The sequence below is a fragment of the Psammomys obesus genome, unplaced genomic scaffold (assembly GCF_907164565.1).
Source record: "Psammomys obesus unplaced genomic scaffold, mPsaObe1.curated_primary_1811, whole genome shotgun sequence".
NCBI classification, from domain to species: Eukaryota; Metazoa; Chordata; class Mammalia; order Rodentia; family Muridae; genus Psammomys; species Psammomys obesus.
Window position 1 is genome coordinate 15,624,843 of NW_026596149.1, and position 22,517 is coordinate 15,647,359.

The window sequence follows — 22,517 nt, forward strand, 5'->3', positions numbered from 1 at the left end:
GAGATTTGTACTCAAAAGGCCAGCCCTGCAGGACTTCTGGACCTGTGTGTGTGTGTGTGTGTGTGTGTGTGTGTGTATGTGTGTGTGTATGTGTGTTGCCCCCCTGGTATGCCCAGTGGCATTTTTTTTTTTGGTATGCTCAGTAGCCTTGAGAATTTAGTGACTTTCAAAGATTTGGAATCTACTAGAACATAACCCAAATATGCAATGAAAGTACAGCAGCCTTACGAGGAAACAAAAGTGCCTCAGCTGTTCTTCGGACAGTCTTGGATTTATTAAAGCCCAGCTCCACTGTTTATAGCTCTGTCCTTTTGGGGAAGTTGCTGCATTTCTCTGAGGCTGTATTTTCATCTGGGCTGTGAAGATTATCTTGAGGAGCAAATAAGGTAAGGCATGGCAAACACTTAGCAGTATGCTGGCATGTGGTCCATAAATTGTCTTTCCCTTTTCTGGTCATGAAATTACATTAGACATGCTCTTGATAGAAGGAAGATGTGTGCTGGTATTCCTGTTGAGATGGTGGGTAAACCTGGGAAATATTTAGACAAAAAGGCTGGTGGAGCACAGTGGCAGACACTGTGATCTTACCACTAAGCAGTTTAAGTCAAGAAGTTTGTGAGTTCGAGGCCCACCTGTGCTACAAAGCAATAGTTTGTTTTAAAGGAGATAGCAACAAATAGAGATGAGAAAGATGCCATAAATAGTTAGGTAGGTAGGTAAGTAAGTACATAGATAGATAGATAGATAGATAGATAGATAGATGATAGATAGATATAGATATAGATAGATAGATAGATAGATAGATAGAGATAGATAGATAGATGATAGATGATAGATAGAGATAGATAGATAGATAGATATAGATAGATGATAGATAGATAGATAGATATAGATGATAGATAGATAGATAGATATAGATAGATGATAGATAGATAGATAGATATAGATGATAGATAGATAGATAGATAGATAGATAGATAGATGATAGATAGATAGATAGATAGATAGATAGATAGATAGATAGATAGATAGATAGGCAGGCAGATAGATGATGTTACTCCGCATTTCTCACATTACTGGGAAATCAAACCCATAATACTATGCAAACACTCAGCCATTCAGCTATATCTTCAGCTCTTGTTGTTCCTCATAAGTCCATTAAAAGCAAAAGCAGATTGTAGGATAGAGAAAATGTGGAAAGTGGCCACCACCACGTGTCTGTATAAGCTACTGTTCTGTTGCTGTGATGAAATACCTTGATGAAAGACAATTTAAGGAAGAAAGAATTTCAGATGGATAAGAGTCCATCGTGGAAGGGAGACATGGCAGCAAGTAGCAGGAATAGTGGCAAGCGCAAGAAGAAAAAAGAAATCTTAGCTTTGGCCACAAGCAGAGAGCAGAGAGCAAACAGGAAGTGGGGTGAGGCTCAGAAATCTCAAAGCCCACTGCCGGTGACATACTTCCTCCAGCAAGTCCGTATTTCCTAAGCCTCCGAAAACAGTGCTACCAACTAAGAAAAATATTTAAATATCTGAGCCTATAGCAGGCATTTCTCATTCAAACCACCACAACATCCAAACACATAAAGCACTTACACACACACACACACACACACACACACACACACACACACACACACACTGACACTCTATTACACACACAAGCACACAGAGACCCTGGAAAATAGTAGGCATACCAGGAAGACATTTTTCTTTTCCCTCCAAGGTCCATTTCCAGACAACATTCAAGAAATTAGAACTAACCCAAATGAAAGGAGAGAAGATAAAATATTCTAAGCCGAAGAGGAAAATGATTTGCTTCTTTGAAAAAACGCAGCATGTGTATATAATGAGATTTCTTTCAGCCATAAAAAGGAATAAAGTTATGCCATACTCGATAAACAGAAGCTAATCATATTAGAAAAATTAAGTCATCCTCAGAAAGACAAAGATCATATCTCCTTTCATTTGTGGATCTTAGATGTTTATTTTATTTTATTTCATTTTATGTGTGTGTATCCGAGAGCCTGTATGTATACCACAGGCCCATGGAAGGCAGAAGGGGGCATTGATTTCCTGGAACTAAAGGTGATAGTGACTCACCATGTAGGTCTTCTGCAAAAGTAGTAACTTAACTGCTGAGCCATTCCCCCAGACCCTGGATCTTAGATTTTATACAAACAGAGAAAATTGTGAATGTGCAGGTAGCAGAGGAATAGAAGCAAAACTGTCTATGGGAACAAAGAGGGAGTAATCTAGGGGTGAAGCAGGAGAAAAGGGGTGAGGTCTGGGAGAAATATATTCAAAGTATATTATATACTTGAACTAAGATGGCCTCATGTAACCCAGTGTAATACCAGAAAAAGAACTTAAAGACAAAACAGAACAGAGGCATTCAAAGATTTCCTTAAACTGGCAAGAGTCCACAGTGTTCTCACCAGACAGCCTGGAGATTCAGGAAGAGAAAGGATGGCATTATTGCCTCAGCAAGTCTGTACCCGTGTGTTTGGTGCCTGCTGCGCGTGTTCCCTCTCTGCCAGCCAGGCAGCCTGCCCATCGGCATTACAGAGAACCCAACAACACTGCCAAGTCAGGTCCTGGTTTCAGCTAGTGTGATGTATCTCTCAGCACCACCCACAAAACCCAGAACCCTTCCAGAGACATGTCTGTGTTGGCGGGAGAAGTCCCCTGGAGCTCTCCCAACATCTGCCCGAGACACATCTGGCAGCTCTTCAGGTTGAAAACACTCCCTGGCGATTGCTTTCAGGTGCTGCAGGGTTCTCTGTCTTCAGGCTTTAGCATCACAGAAAATGTCAGTTGGGTGTCAGGTACATGGAGGCAGGGACAAGCAAAGGAGTGTCTTATTCCATCTGTGTTTGAAAAAGCCTCTGTCACGCCAAATGATAACTCCTAGTCAAAGCTGAGACCTCTGCTGTGAAGAGGCATTGTTGTGCTGGGCATCTGGATTAGTTTCTCACGGTCATGACCAAATACCTGAAAAACAGCCAACTTAAGGGAGAAGAGTTTATTTTGGGGATGGCTCATGGGACATAGTCCATCATGACAGTGAAGCAAAGGAACAGAGTCCACATGGCCTCTGTGTCAGGAGGCACACACAAAGAGATGAACACTGATGTTCAGCTTTCTTTCTTTTTTTTCTCTTTCTTTCTTTCTTTCTTTCTTTCTTTCTTTCTTTCTTTCTTTCTTTCCCTCCCTCTTTCTTCTTTCTTTCTTTCTTTCTTTCTTTCTTTCTTTCTTTCTTTCTTTCTTTCTTTCTTTCTTTCCTTCTTTCTTGGCTTTGACTCCCGTGTGAATGCAGATGTTGAGCAGACATGGTAGCTGGCTCTTTTCAGCCAGTGACAGAGGGTGAGACACCAGCTCTGATTTTTGTTGGTGGTGTTGTTCACTTCTGGAAAACAACATAAAAAATTAATGTTAACAGGTCCTTTCAATATCTTCAAGAATCTATTAAAATGTACTACTATAATCCAGGCATGGGAACATACTTCTGTACACCTGGCATTGAGGAAGTTAAGGTCGAAAGAGTGAGAGTTTAAGGCCAACCTTTTGAAAAAGCCAAAGGCTAGGGATACTAGCTCAGTGGCATGGCATATATCTTTAACATGTGCGAGGACCTAGATTCGATCCCTACAATGTGGGCTTAGCACTGAATTTTGTAAGCCTCAAGCTTCTTCAAGGGAGAGAAAACTTTTAAGTGTGTATTGCTGGAGAAGGTTGTAGCAATTTCTGAGTAGAACTTGGGTAGTGGGTCCTTGAACAACTAAGAGCTGGGAGTGGAAAAAAAAAGAAGCAGATGTAACAGTGGGGAAAGAGGTGGAAACAGGGCTCTCCACCCATGGAGTCATGCTGGCTGGTGGTCATCCAGGCCCCGTGAGACTCCTGTCTTGAACTACAAGTAACTGTATGGCCATGTCAGAGTTTCCAAGCGGGTGCTGAGTATTTGAACTTAGGTCCTCAAGCTCACACAGAAAGAGTTTTTAACCAACCGCTGAAGTATCTCCACAGCCCCAACTGTAGATTTTATTTATTTTTATTGGTGTATATTTATTGTGCATGGTGATGGGTTTCAAAAAGACACTTTATTTCAAGTGCATCATATAGTTTGATCATTTACCCTCTCATACCTTCTTCATCTCCTTTGCCCTTTCTCCTTCTGTTGGTGTCTTTTCTTCCCATTCTCTTTCTTTTGTAGAATTAGAGGACAGATATTTGTTGGGACACCTTAGCTCTTATTCAAATATGTCTCAATTGAGGGGCAGTTCAATCCCTTCATTCTTATGCATGAAGCCAACATGTCAACAGTTTTGGAAATTTTTTCCAGATCTTATTTTTATTGTACTTACAAATATCCACAGAGGTCCAGGTGTGACATAAAACAATAGAATGCTACAAATTACAGATGTAGATGCCTTCTTTAAAAAAAATGATGATGTTACCTTCTGGCATACCTATCATGAGCTGAAAATCTCATTCATATGCAAGTGAATTTAATATGCCTAATATTGACCATCAAGGCTCACTCTATCACAAACATGCTTAGATTACTTTCATTAGCCTATAGCCTATAAAATCATCTAACTCAGCATCTATTTTATAAAGTGTTGACTCTCTCCCTTTCTCTCTCTCTCTCTCTCTCTCTCTCTCTCTCTCTCTCTCACACACACACACACACATATACAGAGAGGAGGGTATTTCATTGACCAGTGGTATGTAAAACACAAAATACAATATTTCTAAATACTGGCAATGTATCATACTCAGACAGGTGTGTCCAGCCTTTTACATTTTGATGGTCACCTTCAAAATTCATGCTCACAAATTATTCAATTGTGTTACAAAACGTCACAACGATATTTCATAATGGTTCACCTAAGCTTACACTCTTATGTTGGGCTACATTCATAGCCACCCTCAGCTATCGGATGGACATACCTGCTGGAATGTTGATTATATACGCTCATGGCTAATCAGAAGCATCAGATCGATGTGGCTGTCCTGTATTATGAGATAATACAGCAATTAATATTGCTGGTCTGTGGGAAAATAAACCAAACCCCCAAATTCAAAGTCTGCACTCTCTTAAATGTGTATTGCTTTAGTCCACTATAAAGTCAATGGGTTGTACGTGGGCCATGGTTCGCTGAGGCCCTCTAACAGACGGTGTAGGATGTCTACCAAGGGTGTAGATAGCTAGTGGGCCAACTGGGCCAGCCCTCCCCTCCCTTAGCACCCTACTTCACCCATCTACTACATGTGTCTCCGGTCTTATTCCAGTGCTAACTGTGAGGTGCACAATGCTAAATGTGGCAATACAGGATTGTCTTCAAAGAACTTCTGATCACACCAAGAAATTAATTAAAAAGTAAACCACGAATTGGTCAGTACCGGGTTCTGGGAAGAGGGAGAAACCTCAATTTAAAGAAAGCAAAATACACTTTTTTATGATACTGCTGTGAACCTCAGCTAGTGAACATTTGGTAAAAGGTAAGAGGGGTGGGTTTGAGTATGAGCCTGTCTAGCATTGCAGGATAAAAGAAACGCGAGAGAGGAAGAAGAAAGAGCACCTGGTCTGTTTAAGCCCTCAAATGATGGCAACTGTTACCATCCCCTTCCCAATAACCTGATGTTTCCATTGCAATGTGAACTCTCAATTCCTAAGTAGTTATTTGTCCCTTGGGGGAAAGAGTGAAACTGATTGCAGAGGATCTGAGGTTTTGTTCCTTAGTGAGAATACCGACTGTAAACAAGCTGTTGGCTGCCAGGTTTCTATGTGGTTTCGTGTGGAAACCTTGCTGGAGTGCCTGCTTTCTTCCTGCTGGCTGTGCGCTTTTTAAATCACTAAGCTAATTAAATGATTAACGTTAACGACAAAGATCTTCCTTTTATTTATTTCACAGTAGAAGCAAGTTTGTTTGTTTGAGCCTCTCTTAATTTCTCTGCTGAACAAACACCATTGCTCTGAGAGGAAGCGGGGTGTTTTAAGAGGTAGCAGCTCAAATCAGAATACCTACAGTTGCCTCTTTTTGGTAAAACGTACAAACAAACAAACAAAAAAGCATAGCTACAATCTGTTGTGTTGATGCGCTTCTGTGATCTGACAGCCCCCTCATTACACTGTCAACACTCTTCATGTTTCTATAGATCTCATGATTACTATTGGCTGTCCAATGTTCCCAATGATGCTGGGGCTGGGAGCAGCCACTTCCCCACTTTTGACCAGAGAACTCCATATTTCACTTTATCTATACAGATGGAATTCCCAGAGACACAGAATATGACTTTGAGGCAATTACCTTTTGCAAGATGGACTAAACACCTCTCCCCACCCCCCCCAGCTGCATAGGTACAGGGCAAAAAGACTGCCCCCAGGTTCATAGGCAGTGATCCCTTCCTGTGGCAAGTCAGAAATACAACCAACAATTTATAATCAAGATACATGGCATTCATTTCCCTGCTAACATCAACACAGGTTCAATTCTACCACTCTCTTTTCTGTCCCCCAACACCAGAATGACATGAAAAGGGATAATACGGATTGTGTGCCTTAGAGCAGAACTGGTGGCACATACCAAAAGTAATGGTGGGGCCCTATCAACTTTAGGCCTGTGCTGATTCCCCCATCTCTTGGCAACAGGGATTAAACAAGTCCATAAAGCAAAAGAAAGCAGGGAAGGAAGAGGCGCGCGGGGACGGGAGTGGGGTGGAGGGGGAAGGGGGTGAGGGGAGGTCAATACAAGGGGGCAGTTTTGATGGTCCCGACAGCTGTAGGAAGAGGACCCACAAAAACTAGACAGAAGTTTGCCCATTGCACACAGGAGAGGAGGACAAGACGGGGTTCCGGCGGGGCAAAGTTTGCCTAGGCTGTGCACACAGCTGGGGCAGGTCTGGAGTCCGTTAGGTCTAAGACCTTGGAGACCCAGTAGCTACTCAAGAGCTGGAGGAGGGAGCTGGAGGTGGGACCAAGACCAGTGGATTGTAGGCGGAACCAAGGGACAGGGAGGCGTGGCCTGGGGTAGCGGTGGTGCAAGAGACAGGACTCAGACAGGCCTGGAGGGCATGATGAAGGCGGGGCTTTGGTGGAGGCGGGGCTGGATGGAGCGCATCTCTGCACCCGCGGCTCCACCAGCTCCCTAAAAATCCCTCCCTGTCCCAAAGCGGTCGCGCGCTCCGGCCTCGCCATGCTCCTGCTTCTGGGACTGTGCCTGGGGTTGCCGCTCTTCTCGGAGTCCCAGGAAGACGCACGGAAGTGGAATGACATCTCGGAGCAAGTAAGTGGGAGAGCTGTGGGAGCCTGAGGCTCTGTCCCTTCTCTCCATCTCCCTGGGCTGTGTGGCTTCTGGACAGGCTGGAATTGACCCATGGGATGCAAGAAAAGGCAGCTGCGGCGGCGACGAGGAGTGGGGTGGGGGTGTCGCCTTCCTCACGGTCTGCACCGTCTCTTCTCCCAGTCTTTGGCATGGGAGCTTTCCCATCTGTTAGTCACTTGTGACACTTGTGAGTGGTCTTCCTTGGCTCCCCCTGTCTACCAGATTCTCATGGAGACGGACTCTCGCCGAGTCTCCTTGCAAGTTTCCATCTTAGACGTGTGGGGTGTTTATCTGTTAGCGTCCAGGGAGAAAACTGCTGATTAAAAGTCCTAATCTCCTGGAGATCTCAACGGTCTCCGCTTAAACATGGGAAAACTCAACTTCCCCTCCGGTTCTTACCAGTTGCGAGTGGTTGACATAAGGTCCCACGATTAAGCCAGTATCAAGAATGAAAACAGCTACGGTGCACGTGTCAGCGTTTGCATTTTAACCGGCTCAACCTCACAGGTGGCCACGGCCCTGCAAATGAAGTTTCTGTCCAGTGTCTGACCACTGGGAAAGTTCTAGGAAAACTTATCAGATTCGCCCTAACCTCCCTATGAGGATCCTGGCGGAGAAGCAACTGTCTCCTGTGAGGTGAACCTGATGTTGACACGTATCATTTAAAAGGTGAACTGCTTGGTTCAAATCCTGTTTTCACGAGGTGAGGCAGATATCAGCAGGCTCCCTTCCTATCTGGAAGACAGAATCCACACAGGGGTCCACTCTAAGGAAGTGCTTATCTGTAAAGTGGGAGATGTTGGGCTCCCCTTTTACAGACTGTCAAGAGTACCCGGGAAACTCCCAAGAGCTTTTGCGGTGGTGTGTGAAAAACTTAGGCTTTGGGTTCAGAGAAAGGCTGGTCCCACCCTGTACACTCTGCCCCTTAACAGCAGTGTGTACTGGGCAAACTCCAGTTTTGAGTGCAATGCTTTTCTCTCCAAGGTATGCTGTTCTACCGAGCTAGGGCTAGCATGGAGCTTGATTAATATTAATGACCAGTCGCTTTGAACTCTCAGTCTTCCACACTGAATCTTTCAAATGCTGGGATTACAAGTGTGCAGCACATCCGGTTTGCAATTCCTTTTGAGAGTACTAGTGAGGATTTGGCTAGCTTGTGTTAAGGACCCAGAATCCAGGAGGCACCCAATAAATGGGAGATAGTTTAGTGGTTAGTGCTTGGCTGACTATATTGGACTCTGAAGCTGCCAGCAGCATTGGCACTCAATATGGTTCAGCTGGTAGGCTTGTAAGGCCGAGTTGCTGAGGGAAGGAATTCAGGGTAAAGATCTTGAAGTGTTGAGAGGGTGTAAGGGGAAGGGAATGTGGGAAGAACGGAAACAAAGAACCTTTCTGGGGACCAGAGATGGAGTCAAGCCATGCTGCCTCCACAACTACAAATGAGCTTAACCCTTTCCAAAGTTTCCTTCATAGAAAAACCCAGATTTAGCTCTTTTTGTGTGTGTGTGTGTGTGAATTCCATGGCAATATTTATATTGAATATGACTAAATCATATAAAAAAGAAAAAAATCCACACAAAAAAATAAACCTTGAGGTATAAACTGCTTTGGAAATTTGCATTCCAACATTCTATTTGTACTGTGTTTTAAGTTTAGCTTATGGTGTGTGTGTGTGTGTGTGTGTATGTGTGTGTGTGTGCATTTGTGTGTTAGTGAGTGAGAGAGAGGGGGGCTGAATGTAAGAGGTAGGCAAGGGCTGGGGATGTGGCCCCGTGGTAGCCTTTGCTTGCCTGGGATGAAAGAGGCCTCTGTGTTCTATCCCAAGAACTGATGAGAAAAAGGCCCTGAAGAACTGATGTACTTAGCACAAAATCTGAGGACGCAGCTGTTGCTCTAGACTCAATAATTACAACCTTTGAGCTATGTGTAAACTTAGTTTGTAAAATGTAAAGTGGGATCTGGGGAGACAATTGGGTCAGGAAAAAGCTTAATTATGAGCATGAGGATCTGAGCTCAGTTCCTGAGCCCACACAACAAAGAAACCAATGAAACAAAGTAAGATGAGGCATGGTGGCCAACTTGTAATCCTCCCACAGGGAGGTGGAGACAGGTAGATTCCTGGGCCTTGTGGCCAGACAGCCTAACTTGCTTAGCTTAGTTTCAGGCCAATGACCCTATCTCTGAAACCCTATGGGAAGGGATGGGGCAGGCGACAGGAGGACCATAGTTTAAATATTATTACCTTAGAAAAGACTGCCAGGGGTCAGGGATAAAAGTGCTTGCCACCAAGCCTGATGACCTGACTTCAATCCCCAGGGCCCATATGGGAGAAGGAGAGAACTGACTTCCACAATTTGCCCTCTGACCTCTACAAGTGTGTTGTGGCATCCCTCTCCCACAAAGTAAATAAATAATTGTAGTAGAAAATGTAAAAGAGGAACATGCCAAGAGGAACATGCCAGGGAATTAGGACTGGAAAGGAAGCTACATGAAATCCATCTGGTGATTTATCCACTTTATGTTTTAAATTTATTTGGTTTTTGAAAATAAGAATAAAGTTATTTACAAAGTTTAAAAAAAAAGACAATATCAGTTACATAGTCTACAGAAGGTCTCCAAATACTTTATTTAAAGCAAAAAAAGGGCAATGAAGTATTATAGTTAAAAATATTCCAAACGGAGCAGGCTGTGTGGGATTCAAACAGGGGCCCGCTACCTCCTGGCTGTGTGTTCTTAGGCAAGCAACTTAACCTCTCTGTATCTCACTTTCATCATGTCAGCACAGGGTTGTTAATAGTTCCTAGCTCACAGACAAAAATGGATCTGTGTTTGGGGAGAGAAGCTAACACTGAAGAAATCCTTTAAGAGAAAGAATATGAATTATGACTAAGAATGAGATGCCTGGGTAGCCTTTCAGTTGGTAAATGTGTAGTAAATTGCACATTTTTGTCAATGGGACGGTCATCCCAAAAGTCCATCTTTAGCGCTTGTTACACACCTCCATTAGCATCTAAATAACGATATGAAACAGTGTTTACCTCATAGTCCAGAGGCTGCATTTGATTCCTAGCACCACATAATAACAACTAGAACATCAACAACAAACATATTTATTTATTTTCACATCTATTTGTGCTTCTCTGTGCGTATAGTTCAGAAGTCAGTTTGCAGATGGAAGTTTTCTCCCAGGGATCAAACTCTGCTGAGCCATTTTATCAGCCTAGTAATGGGTATTTTAAACAATAATATATGTTATAAAATATATTATATATTTTAAATATAATATATTATAATAGTATAATACTATGTATTTTATAATATATAATTATTGTTGCTGTGGGTTTTGTGAGTACTGAGCCAGTTCAGGCAAGGCATTTGCATAGGGTAAGCGGTAAGATATTAGGTATGTGTGCGTGGGTCCTTGGGTACATGGGTACATGTGTGTGTGTGCTTGTGTGCTTGTGTGTGTGTGTGTGTGTGTAGCTAAATACAGATGCTACATAGGACAACCATCCAGCAGGAAAGGTCATGCAGGGGGAGCCTTGCGCTCAAGCTTATACATGCAGACTGCAGAGCTCAGGAGTGCTGAGGCCCTAAGCTGGAGCTCGAGGGAGTCTTTCACATAGCAGCCACTTCCAGACAGATCATTTGGTCTAACGCTCCCGACACTGCAGCTGCCCAGCACATGCTGGTCCTAAACGTCCATTCTGGTGATCCATTGTCAGACTTCCCATATGGTTTCACCCATCAGCTTGTCTGTGCGCTTGAATCAAGGCGCCTACTTCTTTTAACTCTCTAGTAAGTGAAGCCAGTAGAAGATCTGCAGGCTGTGGGCCTCTCCATTACGCCTCCTTCCGTACGGGGATGGGTTGGCTGAGATGCAGCTGTAGAACAGAGTGGGAAAAGAGATGTGGGAGACATTCCAGAGATGTGCTCACTCCCAAGCCAGCCATATCTCATGTCTTGAGGGCAGAAAGGAAGGGTGGTGGAGGGGCGGCCTAAGACTGGGCAATGAAACGTATGTGACTCTGTGCTCCTAGGGTGCCATTCCCTCAAAACTGTGGGAGCGCGCACGTAAAGGACTCTTGTTTCATGTGCAGTCTGAATCCAATCAGCAACACCTGCAAAAGGTCTGCATCCAAGGCTCCATCAAAGAAAGAGGCAGAGGGTCCCCTGAGAGTTTCAGGGAGCTCTTTTTTTTTATCTTCTCTTCTCTTTCGTGTATGTGTGTGTGTGTGTGTGTGTGTGTGTGTGTGTGTGTAGCGGTGTGTGTGGGTGCACATGAAGTTGTGTGCACATGTATGTGGAGGCCAAAGGACATCTTTGGGTGTTGTTCTTCACGTGCTATGTCTATCTTTTTTAAAAATAAGATTTAATTAGTTTCAATATGTGTGTGTACCAGGTACCCACGGAAACCAGAAGAGTGCATCTGAGGCCCTGGAACTGGAGTTACACTGATTTTTTTCTTCTTCCTCCCTGTCTCTCCCCCTCTCCCTCCCTCTCCTCTTTTTCAGTTTCTTCCCACTCCCCAACCTTTCAGATTCAGACTCAGATTCACAGCAGTCAACTGCAACCTTGAGTGACCTTCCTATATCCTGCTTCAACTCTGTTCGATATTCTATGGCAGATCTCTAAGGCAGTGGTCATTCTGTTGTTAGATTTTACTGTCAGAGTTCTGAAGGCCCTCAGAAGAATGGGGCTGGCTGGTGGACCTCTTTCTCCTCCTTGCCCCACTACGAAGGGTGACTTCAGTGTGCTCAAGATGCCTGCTAAGGTTGGCCTTAATGAAGCATCTCTCACTTGTGTTGTGGGCCCTAGATTCAGGGCCCTCAGGACACAGCTCAAAAGGGAGAGTAGATGATATGGACCCATCTTTACACTCTGTACTAGCCAATCTAGATTACTCAAGCATCCAGAGTAGGAAACAGTGAGGGTGTTTCTCCTCTCCTGTCTCACACTCTTTGATGGACTACACTTGTCAGGTCTTTGATGCTTTAATAGATACCGGTTCATCAACCTGTGAAGATAAGAGACTTACCTTGGTTCATGGTCTCAGGTCCACTGGTAGGCCGTCCCTATGGCTTTGAAACATGTGTAAGACAATTCAGAGACACACCGTACAGCAAATCCACTCACATCTTGTCTGGGAATTAAAAGGGAAGGAATGGAACAAACTGGCTACCCACACCCTCTTTCCAGCACCCTCCCACTTCCTAAAGGCCTCCCATTGGCCCGTACCTGCTGAAGTTCCACCTCATTCCAATAGCAACAAGCTGAAGCCATGCCTCTAACATCTAGGTCTTGGAGGGACACCCAAAATCCAAATTAGAGCAGGGACTCATGAAAATTATCTCAACCTCATTTCGCTTTTTTCTCTGAAGCATGATTAACACTGAGATAGACCCTGGGAGAAACAGAGAGTAGCACCAGTGATCTTAAAAGATTTTGTTTCAAACATATATTCTCACCAGTATATGACTGGGTAGAGGCAGTGACTCTACACTCCAGCCTGATTTTGCTTTGCAGAGAGCCCGTATGAAGGAAAGCCAGTTCCTGGTGGTGACTATTGCCAGGCCCACAGGAGTCAAACATGCAGGGACATCATGCAGCTGATTGTTTCTGAGCACATTTCCTCTAGAGAACCTACTTCTCGTGAAAATTTTTCTTCCTATCCATCCCACTCTACACAGCTAGTTCTAGCTGTCCTGTGACACCCCGAAGCCTCCCACTATTCAAGGACCTGGCGAACTTGACTTCCTTCAGCTTTCTTTGCAACTAATATCATGTACCTGTACTGCGTTCAGGGATTTCTTCATTCCTCCCCACTCCCTCCCTCCTTCTCTCCCTTCCTTCCATCTTTCATTCCTTCTTACTCTCTTTCCTTCATTCCTTCCTTCCTCCTTCTTGCTCTTTCCCTTCCTCCTGTTCACTTGCTCATCATATAATATGGTTCTTGATGGCAGAGGTTCTAAGGCTGTCAACAGAACAAAATGACAGCCTAAAGACTGGGAAAAGATCTTCACCAACCCTATATTCTATAGAAGGCTAATATCCAGAATATATAAAGAACTCAAGAAATTAGACACCAACAAACCGAATAACCCAATTAAAAATGGGGTACAGAGCTAAGCAGAGAATTCTCAGCAGAGGAATATCAAATGGCAGATAAACACTTAAAGAAATGCTCAATGTCCTTAGTCATCTGAGAAATGCAAATCGAAATGACCCTGAGATTCCACCTCACATCCATCAAAATTGCTAAGATCAAAAACTCAAGGGATGGCTGGATGAGATTGCATGTTGGAGAGATTGTGAAGAAAAGGAAACCCTCCTCCATTGCTGGTGGGAATATAACTTGTTCAACTACTTTGGAAACCAATCTGGTGCTTTCTCAGAAAATTAGGAATAGTGCTACCTCAAGATCCAGCTATACCACTCCTGGGCATATATTCAAAAGATACTCAACCATATAACAAGGACATTTGCTCAATTAGCTTCATAGCAGCTTTATCATAATAGCCAGAATCTGAAAACAATCTAAATGTCCTTCAATGGAGGAATGTATATAGAAATTGTGGTATATCTACACAATGGAACACTACTCAGTAATTAAAAACAAGGAAATCATGAAATTTGCAGGCAAATGGATGGAACAAGAAAAGATCATCCTGATTGAGGTAACCCAGAAGCAAAAAGACAAGCATGGTATGCACTCACTTATAAGCAGATATTAGCCGTTTAATACAGGACATCCACCTACGGACCTAAAGAAGCTAAACACTAAGGAGGACTCTAGGGAGGATGTTTAGATCTCGTTGAGAATGGTAAACAGGATAGACACCAGAAATGGTGGAAGAGAGGAAATAGGATGGGAGCCTACTACAGAGGGTCTTCTGAAAGGATCCACCCAACATGGGATCGAAGCAGATGCTGAGACTCATGGCCAAACTTCAGGCAGAGTTCAGGGAGTCTTATGGAAGAAGAGGGGGATGGGGATAGAGGAACATGGAGGGACCAGGAGCCCCACAAGGAGATCAACAAGGCTAAAAGATCTGAGCCCAGGGGGTCCTGCAGAGACTGATACATCAACCAAGGACCATGCATGGAGAGGACCTAGACCCCCTGCTTTGATGTGCCCATTGGCAGCTCAGTCTCCATGTGGATCTCTGAGTGAGGGAAGCAGGGGCTGCCTCTATCATGAACTCAGTTGACTGCTCTTTGGTCACTCATCACTGCTGATACAGCCTTGCCAGGCCGAAGAGGAAGAGAGTCTCATCAGTCCTGATGAGACTAAACAAGCTATGGGCAGATGGCAATGGTGGAGAACTCCCCCTTTCAGTGGACTAGGGGAAGGGGATGCGGGGAAGTGGGAGGGAAGATGAAACTGGAGGGAGTTGAGGAAGAGGGCTTCGATTGGGATATATAATGAATAATTTGTGAAAAAAATGAAATAAAATAGCACGAGCTTAAAAAAAAACATGTATTTATTTATTGACTTATTTTGTGTGTAAGCGTGTGGTTGTGCCTGTGCCACAGCATGTGTGTGGAGTTCAGAGGACAACTTAAGGGAGACTGCTCTCTCCACCGTGGCAGTACTAGAGATAGAACTCAGGTCTTCAGACTTACTGGCAGGCAACTTTTCCCAGTGTACCATCTCATCGGCCTATGACTTACACATCTTAATAAATATGTCACCTGGACATCCTGTGTTCTGATGTTGAGGTGAAACTCTCCACTTGCTAGAACTGATGACTCCCACTTGAGCCAACTCTTAGGTCTATGGTTTGGAGTCTGTGGAAGCTCCTTGGCTATTTATAATCCTAGTTGGATCTGGAAGACCTTTGCTTTTCTGTACACAGTTCCCACCTCCAGATTCTCTGAAGATAATGGAGGAAAAAAATCCTCAAACAACAGAAAGGATCAAAATTCCTAACTGCAAACAATGACATCAATGTCATTTCCACTTCCTATCCTGGCTGGCACCAGTAGTCTGCCTGTACCAGTAAGATTCAATCCTGCGTCAGTAGGAGTTTAAACTTGGATTGAAGTGTTGCCATGGCAATCCCCTGAGATGCTAGATAGGCATCTCAAAAATGAAAAAGCAGCTTCTCTAGTTTTCCTTCAAGTTCGCTTGTTTTGTTGAAAGGCCTATTTGCAAAGGACGAAACATCAAAGACTGTGCTTTAGATCAAGCAGAGAACAGAATACCTGAGAGAGGCTGGGCGGTCTTCCGGCAGCCATCATCTTAGGTGTTCTCCTGTCTGTTCTACAATCTTAGAGTGGAAAAGACTCAAGGTGAACTGAGAACTGATAAAGCCCTTGCCCTGGGTCCTTACACTGTTTTGGTCCCTCGCTTGTCTCCCTTCACTTTAGAAAAGAAGCACATTTCTCCCATGGGAGATCTTGTTCCCACATTTCTCTCTTCATGTTCTGTTGAACAGGAGGCTTGCTGTGGTCACATGAATAGGGACAAGAGAGGGGATGGACATGAAGCAATTTCCGTTATACTTTTGTTTTTTTTTTTTTTTAAGTTCATTTGTGTGTGAGTGTGGGCGAGCGAGTTCGAGAATGCACACGTGTGCACATACACACGCACGCCATGGTACATGTATGTGGAGGAAACCTGTGGGAGCTGATGCTCTGTGACCAGTGTGTGTGGCCCAGAGAATAAACTCGGGTCATCCGGCTCAGCAGCAAGTGCCTTTACCCACTTGGCAATCCTGACAGGACCACCTTTAGTTTTAAAAATGGAAATATTGTTTTCCTAATACGGAAGCAGTAATTTCTAGTTTGCCAAAACCCAAAAGAAACAAAGAAAAATGTAAATGCTAAGAATTCAGCCATCCCAAAGCAATAGCAATAACGTTAGCGCTTCACATACACCCTGTCCATTAACCCACTTATACCTAAAGACATAATTGTGTTAAACGTAATTTTGGTCTGTGGGTTAGGACTTCAAAATGTTTGCAAAGTATGGCAGTCAGAATAAAGCAGGTCGTGATTAAGAGCAAAGAGCCCTATCCATGCACGTCTTCAGTAACACACATTTTATTCTTGCTGATACAAATAGTCCAACCATGCATGGGCTGGCAGTGAAGTGTGTGTGTGCACGTGGCCACAAGTTCATGAGGGAACTGCCTCTACCCCTAACGTGACTAATTACTGTACCAGCGGGATTAAATATCTGGAATTTATACTTGATCCTGAAGTGGTGAATTACATCCGAAATGTATTGGCTTGTGCTCTGACCTCATCGGTCCACAGCAGGCCATCTTTCTGGCAGAGGGCAGCTAGAAATCCATGGACTGAAACCCGCTATTACATCTGTTTGTCAATGAACACAGATCTACTTTGTTATTTTCAAAATTTGTGCATCATTGTGTGCGTGTACGTGGGCAGGTTTTTGTGGGGGTGATGTGTGTGCGTGTGTGGGTGTGTGTGCTCTTGTGTGCATGAGGAGGTCAGAGGTCAACCTAAGGTGGCATTTTTCGGAAGATTGTCTGTCCCGGATTTTGGGACAGGGTCTCTCACTGGAACCCAGGAGTCCTCGGGCTCTGCTGGCCGGTCAGCCCTGGGATCCTCCTCTCTGTGGCCTCACAGCCAGTGAGCCCCAGATCCCCTGTCTGAGTTTCCCCAGAACCAGGACCACAAGAAAGCCACCACACCGGTTTCTTATGTGGGCTCTGGGACCAGGCTCAGGTCCTTGCGCTGGTGAGGCAAACATTTTGCCAAGGGAGCCACCTTTGGTCCCCAGGGTATCATGGTGTATTAAACCAAACTACTTTAGGGTAGTGGTTCTCAACTTTCCTAGAGCTGTGACCCTTCATTACAATTCCTCATTATTTCATTACTACTTTATAACTGCAATGTTGCTACCATTATGAATAGTAATGTAAGTATTTGGTTTTTTTAATGGTCTTAGGCAACTACTGTGATAAGGCCCTTCAGCCCCCAACTGCAGGCCGAGAACCACTGCTTCCGGCTATTTCCACCTATAAAAAGCTGTTTTAAAACTTAGACATCCTGTTTTTCTAACGAGTCCCTTTTCTTATTTACTTTCTTCTAAGAGGTTTTAACAGAAGGGTATACACACAGATGAGAATATAAGTGTAAACCCACTTTAGAAAAGTTTTACAGTTTCTTAACAGTAAAATTTTTTCTACACGAACTATGAATTCCACTCACAGGAAAATAAACGTGTATCTCTACCTCCTCAGGAAAGACTGTGTGTGAAGATTAAATTTTCATTCGAGTTATCATTCATGCCAGCCAAAGGGAGGCAATAACTCAAGTGTCCATCAGCTGGCAGACAGATAAACAAAATGTAATATACCTACACAATGGAATATTATTCAGCAATAAAAAGGAACAAAGCAGTTTCTGCTACAGTATACATGAGCCTTGAGACCATTATGCAAGAGAAAAAAAGAAATACAGAAATATACGTGGTGTATGATTCCATTTATGCAAACTGATCAGAATGGGCAAAACCGTATAAAATAGTTTATAGGCTGCTGAGGGCTGGAACTGAGTGATTGAGAGGTGATGACCAGAGAAGGCAAGATGCAAGGTTGGGGTGCATGCGTGTGTGTGTGTGTGTGTGTGTGTGTGTGTGTGTGTGTGCGCACGCACATGTGTGTATGTGTGTATATGTATGTGTGTATGTGTGTGTATGTGTGTATATGTATGTGTGTATGTGTGTGTCTGTGTGTATATGTATGTGTATATGTATGTGTGTGTGTCTGTGTTTACACTCCCACGCATGCATGTAGAGACGGTCCACATCAGGCTTCCTCCCACATCACTCTCTACCTTAGTTTCAGAGACAGAGCTCTCACTGAAGCTGCGGCTTGCTGCTCCTTCTGATTGGCTAGCCAGCGAGCTCCAGGGCTCCTCCTGTGTCCTCCTGGGCTGTGTGTGTGCTACCACACACGGCTTTTTGTGTGGATATGTGGAACCGACTTCCAGCCCTCCTGTTGGCGCTGCAACCCCCTTCCCCGTAGAGCACCACCCTGCTCCAGAGTTCCCCTACAGGAAGTTAACAGAGACTGCTCCAGCTGGGCTGCTGGCTGTCCGCTCCAGACAGAAGCACTCTTACTTGCACACAAAATGAGCTGATTTTATGGCACAAAAATTACACCTCCAAAAGGCACTTTAAAATGTGTAAAGTCAGGGGCTGGAGAGGAGAGGTTGCCAGGGCGTCCTGCTCTTGCAGAGGAGCAGAGTTCTGTTCTTCAGCTGCAGGGAAGCCCAAAGCCTCTGGCCAGTGTACATCATCACACATGCACACACACACACACACACACACACACACACACAGGCACACAGCACACACATACATGCATACACACACACACAATTAAAGACAATACAGATTTTTAAATGTGTGGTGCCTTGGCATACTTTTCAAGTGTCTGTTCTATGTTTTCCAAATGCCAGAAAGGAAAATGTGTTGCTTCGTATTTGTGATCGTTATGTTTCTGTTATTTAAGTGAGATTTGTTGTGTGTTATAATCAAAGGTCAGCTAGAACTTTTAAATCAGTCCCTGGAGGGGCTGTCTTGTTATCACTGTGATTTTAATTTTTAAAATTTGTTTATTTATTTATTTATTTTACTTATTTTTTATGAGTAAGGATGCTTTGCGTGTCTGTATGTGTGTATACCACTTGCATGCCTGGTGCCTGTGGAGGCCAGCAAGTGTACTGGATCTCTGAGAACTGTAGTTACAGACTGTTGTGAGCCACCATGAGGGTTCTGGGAATGAAACCTGGGTCCTCTGAAGAGCTCTTTACTGTTGAGACATCTCTCCAGCTACTGTGCAATGTTTTATTATTCTCCTGTACCCATCCCTTGCCTATGAGAAAATAGAAGTAACCTCCCAGAAAAAAAATGTTTACAATTCAAGATAACTTTACTATCGCATCTGGGTTTCCCAGAGTTTTGTGTTGAATGGGAACTCGCCAGAAGAAGTCCAAGTGCCTGTATTACAGAGATTTAGTGGACACTATAGCAAGGAATTTAACGTCAAGCCAAAGACTGAGGGAAGCAGAATTCAAGCATTCCATGGATATCTTTGGTCTTGTCACTTCATCCACACCCCTCTTACAGATACAGGCACAACCAGATGATGAGGTAGTTTGACCTCATGGGTTCTGAGTCAAGCATAGCTAGTTTGATAGATTATGACTCCAGCCTAGAAAAACACTGATGAGAACAAAACAAAACAAAAGGCAGAACTACTTTCAAGCAGATAGGATTAGTGTTGAATTTGAATGGGTTTTCACGCCTTCACATGACTCATTTATGAATACCTCACAGCTGTGTTTCCTATCTCTTCTCTCTTTGCAGGTGGCACTCAGGGTTCCCAGGCAACCCAGGCTGTTGCAAAGGCTGGTATGTATATCCATGAATACTACTTTCGATCCCTTCCCTCTTTTGCTTCCTTTAAACCAGGATCTAGTCCCCAGCCCAGAGCTCCTGTTGCTCCTTAGGGAAGAATCTAGCATGAAATGGTGTAGCTGATTCCTTTAGAAGTTTTCTCAAAGGGATAAGTCTTTCTTCAAAGAGGAGCTAGAGAGATGGCTCTGTGGGCAGGAGTGCCCGCTTCACAACACGGGGACCTGCCTTAGAATCCCCAGCATCCACGTGAAAAGCCTCATGTGGCTGCTTGTAGGCCTGTTTCCCCAGTGCTATGTGGGTCATGATGAGAGGATCACTGGAGCTTGGTGGCTGTCAGTCTGACCTCCAGTTCGGTGAGCGACACCTCCTCGATGGAATGAGAGGGGGAATGACAGAGCAGGACTCCTGAGGACCCCCTCTGGCCTTTCCCTGTGTACTCATGAGTAGCCCCCAGCCTCTCAAAAACAATGTATGGAGCTTCAGGTACCTGCACTGAGAATCAAAACATCTAAATATAGCTTGTGAATCTGTGTTTTTTTAATAACATCTTTACTAAGGAAATAAAGGCTTTGTTTCAAAGTGAACAGCATTTGTGGATTGGCCTCTTCGTACACAATAGAGGCTGTGAACACATTCCCTGACTGTGAACACGTTTTGACATCTGAAAATAAATTGCGGGCCATCTGGAATAGCTAATCTCTGAAATGCTTTTTTTGAGTCCCTGCCCTTCTTCATGCTATTAGTTTAAATCCCCTGACTTGTGGACCTTCTGGGGAACCTCACGCTGGGGGAGTTATCTGTTTTCTGAATTGAAAGACTCCCTCAGAAGCCTGCCATTGGTTTACTGTTTTGTTTTTGGTGTAGCTGCCATGTAAATGTACTGGGTTCCTATGTTTATCATTTCTTTTATGGCCTCTGATTTTTTTATTTTTTAAGAAGAGGTCTCACGTATCACAGGCTAGCCTCAAACTCTATGCAGCCAAGACTGTCCACTGACTCCAGATCGTCCTGCCTCTGTTTCCCAGATGCAGAGAGGATTGCTGGCGTGTGCTACTGTGTCCAGCAGTTACGAAGATTTTCATGACCTCCTCACCTGCACTGTTGCATATGATCTCTTACATTTTCTTAGAAACCTCTAAAAATTTCTGACTCTCATTTTCCCATGCTTTTAACATGAGCTCTAGCCATGAAGGGTCTTTCCAGAAGTAATGCATATGCCATGTTTTCAGCTGCTCTATACCTAGAGGATAAAACTCTAAATATAGCTTCTGTATTTATTTATGTGAGATTGCATGATCTGGCCTCTCTGCCTGTGCCTGGAGTCTCCCTCACCAACTGTAGTTCTGAGTATGTTCCAAATTATAATTAATGATTAGAAAGTAGGCAGCTCAGAATGTTCCAGGTTTTAATTAATGAACAGAAACTGAGCACCAACAGCTAGCATTCTCCCGCTACTGTCAGGACCACAGAGATATGCTTGGTTATGTTTAAAACTAATTATATTTCTCTTTTTATAGAAGTCCTTGAAACACATGAGAGAGAGAGAGAGAGAGAGAGAGAGAGAGAGAGAGAGATTGCATTTTGAATATCAGGGGTATCTTTGTATCTGAGTTTCCACCATGCTTAAGAGACACTGGCTAGCTCTATTAAAGCAATTTACTCATTTCATTTACTCTCTGACAGCAGGAATCCTTCTTGGTAGCCCTTTGGTAGAAGGTATTGTGAAGTTTGTGCCAATAATTATTTTATTGCAATGTGGTACAATATACAGACACTGAAATGATTGACACGAAGGAGATACAGACACTGAAATGATTGACACGAAGGAGGAAGTACACTCACTCGTCCCTGGTAACAGGAGTTGTGCTCTGCATACAAAGCCACACACAGAAGCACCAGGGTCAGTCACTAAGGAGTGGGTGGGGTAGATGGCACAGCCCAGCCCAGAGCATGTATTCAAATTTTCATGGGAAGGAATCAGTGAGTGGGCGGATGTGCCCCGTAAGCTTAAGATTGGATACTTGGAGTCATCTTGGCAGGCTCTGGGCTGTAATAGCTGTTCTTTATTGCTCAGTACCTGGCCCTGGGGTGGTTGGGGGCAAAGAGAGTGTTGGTTTTCTGTGTGAGAGTTTGATAGAAGTGGTCAGCAGTGTGTGTCTTAGATAACTTGATTTGTATATTAAAGGCGTACTAGCTGCATAGTCTCCACTGTCTCTGCAATGAGGGAGGGAGTCTCTCCAGGAGCACAGCCTCAAATGCCAGAGCATCAGGCTTATGTAGGAAATGAATGCAAGTGGAGAGAACCATATTACGTGAATTAAGTCAGTCTCGTGAAGACAAAGATTGCATGCTTTTTCTCCCCTGTGGGTTCTAGACCTTAACAATACGTACAGTCATTTATGTGTAGATGAAATGAAAGTAAAAGCAAACCTGGTGAGAGGAATAAAGGGGCCTGATGGGAAGCAGGCAAAGAGGAGGGCAGTAGGGCCCAAAGGGGAGTGTGTTCACAGTGCATTTTCATATGAAAATGGCCTCATACAACTCCACATAAATTATAGTCAGGATAGCTGGTGATGGGTACTGACCATCAGTCTCTCATGGATGCTGATGTGGTGAGGAGCTGTTGCTGTCTAGATTGTATGACTGTAAACAGGTGCATTGGGGCTGGTGTCATGTTCCATCTGCACATGGGGAAGGAATGATCCCCCAGGTGGTGAATAGAGCATCCAGAGACACTTCAACACACACACACACACACACACACACACACACACACACACACACACACAC

At 44.0% G+C, this 22,517-nt stretch overlaps 1 protein-coding gene across 1 annotated transcript in view; it reads left to right on the forward strand.

Annotated features, from left to right (window-relative positions):
• Positions 1-7,126: 7,126 nt before the first annotated feature.
• Itih5 (inter-alpha-trypsin inhibitor heavy chain 5) overlaps positions 7,127-22,517 on the forward strand; it is a 92,583-nt gene continuing 77,192 nt past the window's right edge. Inside the window, exons 1-2 of the mRNA XM_055593832.1 lie at positions 7,127-7,288; positions 19,677-19,721. Coding sequence (XP_055449807.1) covers positions 7,199-7,288; positions 19,677-19,721 — 135 coding nt within the window. The 5' untranslated portion in view covers positions 7,127-7,198. The remainder of the gene's footprint in view (positions 7,289-19,676; positions 19,722-22,517) is intronic.